General features: G+C 35.7%; 1 protein-coding gene across 1 annotated transcript in view; it reads right to left on the bottom strand.

Moving 5' to 3' along the window:
• Window positions 1-8016, bottom strand: part of LOC108684615 — a 137200-nt gene that overhangs the window by 58590 nt on the left and 70594 nt on the right. The window contains exons 3-4 of the mRNA XM_018189032.1: window positions 6355-6403; window positions 2272-2530 (exon numbers count right to left, since the gene is read on the bottom strand). Of these exons, the coding sequence (XP_018044521.1) occupies window positions 2272-2530; window positions 6355-6403 (308 nt within the window). The remainder of the gene's footprint in view (window positions 1-2271; window positions 2531-6354; window positions 6404-8016) is intronic.

The raw sequence follows: 8016 nt of genomic DNA, 5'->3' as shown, positions 1-8016 counted from the left end.
TATATATATATATCTTTAATTTAAAATTTCCCTCTACAATCTATTTCTATTAATGTACGATGTACTTCCATATGATGGTTTTAAATATTTGCGAAAATCAACATTTGCATATTTGCTGTAGTTTGCAATTGTGTATGACGATATTAATCTCAAGGGACATGAAATTCTATGAATTTTTATCGAATAAAATCGAGTTTTTAAATGTGTACTCATATACATATACGTGTAACTACGAAATCTCGGAGAGAATCGAATTCTCAAACACTGCGTTTTGGAAAAGCTGGAATTTCAGTCTAAATTAATTTCAGGCTGAGTGATCCACACTATTTTATTCAGTTTGTAATTGATAAAAACATTCGATAAACGAATGTTTTTATCAATTACAAACTGAAATCTCAAATCTTCAATTAACTAATTCATATGAACAGATTCTTCTTTCGCATTTTGATAGTTAAAAACATTGGTTTGTTTATACATAAATTCTATTATAATTAAAGCAATTAAATGTGTATGAGATCAAAATTTTTTACATTTTATTTTTAAATAGATGAAATTTTAATTAAAGATAATTACATGTAATAATTGTGAATGTTTCAATATTTAAAAAATATGTATTTTTACATTTTTAAAATTTATGAAGCTCCTTTAAGCTTATTTAAGAGTTTTCTCTAGAACAATAAGTTATCTTTTGCGAATGTAAAAATAGAAAATGTTTTCATGATTGTTATTTGTGCTTATTGTGTTAGTTTCGAACAACATTTCAGAATTCGTTGTTCAAAGCTAATAATAACATCTAAGATATAAAGTTATAAGTGAGGCGACGTGGAAAGAATGTTTCTTGATGGTATCCATGATTGCGTATAGTATAGCTATCTGAAGCAAAACAATCAAAACGCTATTTGTTTGCTGTGCATCATCTATCTTCCGCGCCGAAATGTTCATTAAGAATATGAAAATAATAAAATAATAGAATGATGACACTTTGAAAAAAACTTACATTTTGCATTTAAACTTCAATTTTATATATATTTTTAACATTTAAGAACGTAGAGAAAATGTAAAAAAGAATTTAAGAAAGCTTAGCGAAAAATTAATAACTGCAAAAATTAATAATAAATTCTTTTCAACGTCAAAACGCAGGAGATCGATTATTTTCGATATTGCAAATAAACCTATTTGTAAGAAAAACAATAAGGAAGAAGAGTTTGTTATTGAGTACTTATTAGTGCCTTTTGTGGATTCGATAAGGATACTTGAAGAAGTTTCTCACAGACTGCTAATTAGAGAACGGTATGCATCGAATCTAATTTAACTAAAGTTCGCAAACGACACGTTCGAATCGCCGCGAACTTTTAGCAGGAATTTCCTTTTCCATCGGATGTGAAAGACACTCTGAGGTGGCGCGTGCGGGCGAGTGTATATTTAGCGAGATATATCTCTGCTGCAGCGATCGTGATACACATACTGAATCAAAGATTCCGACTGTAATTAGTGTCTCTGATCGAGTCGAATTATAGACGAGCAGCGTTGTCCAGAACAACAGGAAATTGATCTGTGCAATCTAGATTAGCGAGACGTAAAACGGGATAAAATTTGGCGAGATGCCACAATATTTTCGCGAAACTAAATGTAATTTAATTAACCAAAATAAAAGCTCGTAAATAGGACAAACACAAATCGAACGAAAATTTTGAAAATATTAATGTCTATGAAATTTTATTTTTTATTTCGGAAATGATTTTTTTAATTATTCGAGACGATCAAAAATTATATTTGCGTAATGAAAAATCATTATTTATATTTAAAAAAGAAAACTGTTATTATTTTGTTTTGCAATTGCAAAAATTGAGATTTTGTCAATTAGATTAATTATGAGAAATCGAACGTGAAATTAAAGAACTTTAATTTCATGCGAAATAGCCATTAAGATTCATTTATTTGATTTATGCAGAACGGCCAACGAGAGAGCTTATTTATACTAATAACTAACTTTATAATTTCCATTAGATTGGTGATTAATAGAGGCTTCTGGAACAATTATTAATAATTATTCCAGTCCATAATGTCAATTGATAATTACGCAATGAATAAACGTTACATCTATCGGATTCGAATGCTAAACTGAACGAGCTACATTATTCTGACTAATAAAGCTCATTAAAAACCGATATCGTATTGCGATTATATTACGTGCCGTGCGAAAATAGTAAGAAAAAAAGTAATAAAATACGCGAAAAAAATATCGATCGTTCAACATGCAGACTCACTTACCCTTGTAATAAAAGAGGCAGTACTCGGAGAGAACGAACCAACGCTTTTTCCATAGCATAAGACCCTCCGAACCTTGTTTATGCAACCATCCCTGCAGTGCAACGGGGGCGGAGAGGGGTCTTTTCGCAGCGGGCGAACGCAGACCGCCTTGAGGACCGCTCCGCCTGCGCACCCCCGACACGGAAGCTGCCACCACCGAGCCATCGTGCTTGCTACGTACCTGAACCGGTACGGCGGGCGGTGTGCTCGACTGGACAATCTGTAAAATAAAATGCACCTTTTCTTATCAAGACACTCATTTACAAATCTTACGAGCGACGTTGCATCAATGTCGCTTGAATTTAGTTTGACTAAATTAAAACTGTCCTATATTCTGAGATGTGAAAGAGGATGAAAAATCAGAAATAGTAATTAAGTAATGGTTAAGATTAATCGCTCATTATTCCTTAATTAGTTTCAAGAACTGATTTTTATAGAACTTCCACTTAAAATTTAATTACCACGATGTTTAATGCACATAACTTGAATGTGAAATCTAATCGAATTTTCATTAGCGTGAAATTAATCGCAGGATTTGATTGCTATGCTCATCATTAAAATATACATTTATACGATTTAAAATGGACAAATTTTGAAGGCGATCCACTTGGTGCTACAAATGCTTCGAAATATTTGATTGATCAATCAAGAATGCTTCAAAGCATTTGTAGCATCAAATGAATCGTAGTCTTAATTTAAAAAAAAAAAAAAAACATTCACATCTATTCACATGATATGACACATAAATTGCGATTGAATATTTTATTATATATATAAGTTTATTTATTATTATTTAGAAAACATGTATCATGTCATGGTGTTGAAATGAAGTATTGAGTAGCTTCAAGCATTGTCCAAATTCGAAGAATTTACAACGTAAATGCGATGTCGCGAGATAAAGATAGAAAGCTGGAAGTAATAAATCTTCGGTGAAATTTGGAATCTTTCTCGCGCCACGATCAGCACGCGGCCGAGATCTCGACACCTTTTATTCGGTGCCTTCCCCGAATGCGGCTGATCGAAATCCGTTTTTCCGCTTGCCGACGCGCCACGTTATCGCACAAAATTGCCGTTGGCCGACAAAAATTTCGCCACGCCACTCGGAACGTCTATCCGATAATGAAAAGCCATAGAAACGAAAAAAGGAAGAAAAGACTCCCGGTGCAGATAGCACGATCGCCCTTCGAACGTGAAATTCGACCGATCTGTCGATTTTCCTCTTCTTGTGACGCTTGTTGGGAAGAAAAGAAAAACACAGATCGATATTCGACGAATGAAACGACCACTAAATAACTAATTACTCAATAGATGTGTGTTGGATAACGGGATACATTTTCAATGATGAAAAAGCACATGTCTCTGCATTCTCTGCAAAGTTCAGTTAGATTTAATTCTCGAAATAGATCGGGTGTATTATGCAGCCTTGCTATCGATTTCCCTCCACCTTCCTATCAGATTTAAAAATACATGCGCAAAAGAGCGCCAAGGTATTGGTCTCGGTACAAAAGATCGGAGAGAGTGGGAACACTCGAAACTCCATTCCTGAAGTGGAAATGAATAATTTACCGCTCGCTCTATCTCGTTTGACTCTGCCTAGTTCTTCATTTTTCCCTAGAATTTTACGAGACATCCCGAATGCACGAAAAATAGTTTACATATTTGCTACGATCGCAAGTTTCGTTCGTACTACGAGCAAGATATTGCGACGATATTGAACGATAGAACGTTAGCATTAACGTCGTTCGAAAAGTTTACAACTCGCCGGCGAATCAATATGCCATTTCGTAATATTTTTCCGTTGTGTTCTTTCATGTGTTATTAAAATTTATAGATGGAGTCACAAATTTGCAAGTTTATAAGCATCTATCGCAAGGTGCTATATGCCGGAAAATCTCAATGTTTTATGCGCAATGCGTATGCTGCTTTCCCAGGGTTGTCACAAATTCCTCGTCCTAAAATTTCATTCTTTCATTTATAGTTTTTTACAGTTTTCCAGCATATTAAGATCTCTTTAATAGATGTCCATTGAACATCAATATTTAATTATGCTACAGTAGTTTAGTTGCATCTCTAACCTCCGGCATGCACCAACGTTATTTTAATTTTAAGCGAGGCTTAAAACTCTCTTTCTGTCTCTTTTCGGTTTTAAAATGAGGTAGAGTTTTAAGTTTCGCTTAAAATCTAAGTAATGGTGCAACCGGACTTAAGTCCGAAAAAATTAATTCGGCGCGCAATTCAAATGACTACAAATATAGTACATATCTGTGTACATTATATAGTATATATAATTCACATGGAATTATTTAAGCTGTTAAAGATCCCGTTTCAATCGTTATGAGCCTTTATTTCCTATTTCCTCTTGTGGTTGTGTTTTTCATTTATTTTGTTTTCACATTTATAGTCCAATAAGATCCTTATTTCCATATTTTTCGTTAATTTCCTTAATTAGACAAAATTTCATGATTTCTCTTAACTTTCAATATTTTGAATTTTTTGTATTTTAATTCTGATCTAATTTTTGGAAACCAATATATTTTAAATATTTTTGTTGAGAGAGTAATTTAACATAGCAATGTAAATTATTATTAATATTACTGACGCTACTTGCATTTAATTATTAAGCTGGTAGTATTTCAAAATTAGGTGTAATGTGCGCTATTAAACCTCTTCAAAACCAAGAATTTTAATCTTCCAGAAAATTCCCTGACTTTTCCCTGATTTTTCTGAACGTTTTCAATTTCCCTGATATTTCCTTGATTTTCAGTTTTGATGACCGTGTCTCCTTATATCGACAACATTATACTTTCAGACGTGACACTTGCCAAATCTTACTTCTTGGAAGAGCTTCTATCAACAAGAAACTTGTAGATACGTTTTATCTAAGAGGTTATAAGAGGGACAGGTCTTGGAAAATGCTCCGTTTTCTTGGACGCCCGTAGTTCTCTGGCGCTCTCAGAAACGCCGATAACACGAGCTGTATTTTTCAGGAATACAAAGTGCCACGGACGTCTGTTTGAGAAACTTGCAGGATACGACACACGTATATAACGCGCGCACGTATAGCACATTACAGAGTGTCCTTAAATTGCGAATAGTACGAACTACACCATTGGCCATTTGCCTCTCCTAGAGAATGCATCAAATAACACAATGCATACATTGTCGATGCAAGAGGAAGTCACCTCTCGTGATTGATCTCCCCTCACAGAACGGCGATTCTCAACGTTACGCAGGAGTTGCCGCAGACGAACATTAGCGTTCGTTTCGTCTTCAGTGCGCGGTCGTCCGTCTCGTCCGTGAAATTTCTCCTATATATGAGCTTTCGTCACGTCACGAAAAAGCCGGACACGGAAGAGGAGTCGCCCGGGTAATCCGTTAAATTACAAGAGCTGCTCGCGCACAGTTCCTCGACGACGGAAGCAAGTACGAGTTTCGCTCGACCAAAAAAAGACGAAACTCATCCGGAGTTCGCCGATCCCGAGGAAAACTTCGTTTCCGCGGGACGGGAAAAGCGACCGAACTCTCGCGGCAAACTTTCGCTCTCTCTTCCTGCTCTCTCTCTCTCTCTCTCTCTCTCTCTCTCTCTCTCTCTCTCTCTCTCTCTCTCTCTCTCTCTCCCCTCTTTTCACGGAGGCGTCGAATTAAATCACGCCCGATTCGTATCGCTTACCATTATCTCCAACGAGGTAATCGAGTCACACGACACTAATTCAAGCGAATGTCTCTAATTGGCAGAGCAGCGCCGGATGATTTTCACGCTAGATCTCTACCATTCTCACTTACACAACGGCCGGAATGCAACTCATTAAACATTGCGGTTTCGAGCAGTAGGTAATAATCGATCGCGGGGGAATGACTATTATTTATAGAGATCCATGCCCCATGCCAATTCCCAGCGACGTGACTTGTTGTAATTTTATCATTTTCTCTTCATGAAAATAAATTCTAGCGATAATAATGCTTGTTTGTTTCCAAAAGAAATTCAATTTCGGTATATCTAAAATTTATAGCACGATTACTAGTAAATATCTAGCAAACTTGTACCTTTTTGTTGTCCATTCCGGGCGTAGAGCTGGTCACCGGCTGGTCGAGCCTGTAACAAAAGAATAAATAACTTTGAATTATTTATGACGAGAAATACAACATGACTTATTTCTTATGACATTTATAATTTAACAAGTACATTCTTACGTCAAGTTTGATGCTCTGTGAACTGTTATATTGTCACTACAAGAACTTTTTTATAATATATCAGAGTTGTCACAAAGCTAAAAATTAAAGAAATACGGAAAACGGTTAGGAAAATCAAAGAAAAGTCAGAAAATTTTGCAAAATTTTCTGGAAAATTAAAATTCTTGGTTTTAATGAAATTTAATGCATACATTATTTATATAGTTTTGAAATACTATCAACTTAACAATTAAATGGAAGCTGTTAACTGCTATGTTAAATCGCTTTTTCAATAAAATATTTGTCGGTTTTCAAATCAGAATAAAAATACAAAAACATTTCGAAATAATATCGAAAGCATCAGGGAAAAATTATGAAATCTTGTCTGAAAATCAGGGAAAAGTTATAGAATTTTAGGATAAAGAACTTTTGACAACCCTATATATTTCGCTACATTTTCTTCCTTAATTCTTCTAGTTTCAAAATAATCATATCATATATTTCTCGAAGGATATCGAGCGATCGTCACATACGCGATTCGACGACGATCTCGACCTGGATTCTTTTTCAGACAATACGAAACTACTCGGTGTTTTTCAGCATTGAAAATTTATAGACCACGCAACGGTAAGATTGGTCGATATCACGGCCTTAAAAAAAAGAAAAGATTCTGAAATGAAAGTTTCATTCGACAAGTTTCCGCGCTGGAGAACCGTCATTTTACCCAGCAGTAACCGCATATTGAAATAATATAATGCTACTATATGTAAAACACGTATTGTTCCTTTAGAAAACCGCTAGACATTCGCGGTTGCGAATTGCCCCGGTTAAATTAAACGATAAAATAATTTAATCTGACGACGAAATCTAATACGTTGTGAATTTTAAACAATAGAACATTTTAACTTTATTCAGCTTTATTATTCTCGGGCCTCGCTTTATCTTCTCATTTTCTTTATTTCGCTCTTTTACGAGAGAATCATATTTTTATGTGTACTTTTTTTTTAAACGGATGTGATTGTTTGGCGCACTGCCCTATTCGCCATTTTTACGCCATTTCTATACGAAAAGTCACGTTCCATTGTGGCAATCGCTGTAGCTGCAATGGCATTTGCTACTACAGGGAAGAAAGGGTCAACACACTATGCAGAGGATGCCCTTGCGGGCTGTGTAGTTCGCAAAGGCATAACGCGCCATCGCTTTTTATTACCCACGCTGCACGTCGATAGATGCAATGTGGTTGCGCGACGTGACGCGTGGCTGTTCGTTTGGAAAGTCGCCTCGGTTAGCGGAAGAGATCGATTTATTGTCCCGGATGGTTTTATTCCTAAGAGCGGCGAGCACGTACGTTACGCCCAATCCGTAATACGGTTCTGGTCCATCGTCATTGTGGCCACCAGTAGTCACGGCTGGTGGACGTTGTACGTGACGAGATGCACGCGTGCACTGAGAAATGATTTTGTTATAGGAACAAATCAAGGGAAAGTAAATGTGATATTTGTTAAAAAACCGATCGATTTGTTACGATTGCAAATT

Source organism: Atta colombica, unplaced genomic scaffold, assembly GCF_001594045.1.
Source record: "Atta colombica isolate Treedump-2 unplaced genomic scaffold, Acol1.0 scaffold136, whole genome shotgun sequence".
Classification (NCBI taxonomy): Eukaryota; Metazoa; Arthropoda; class Insecta; order Hymenoptera; family Formicidae; genus Atta; species Atta colombica.
This window is presented reverse-complemented; position numbering and strand designations above follow the sequence as displayed.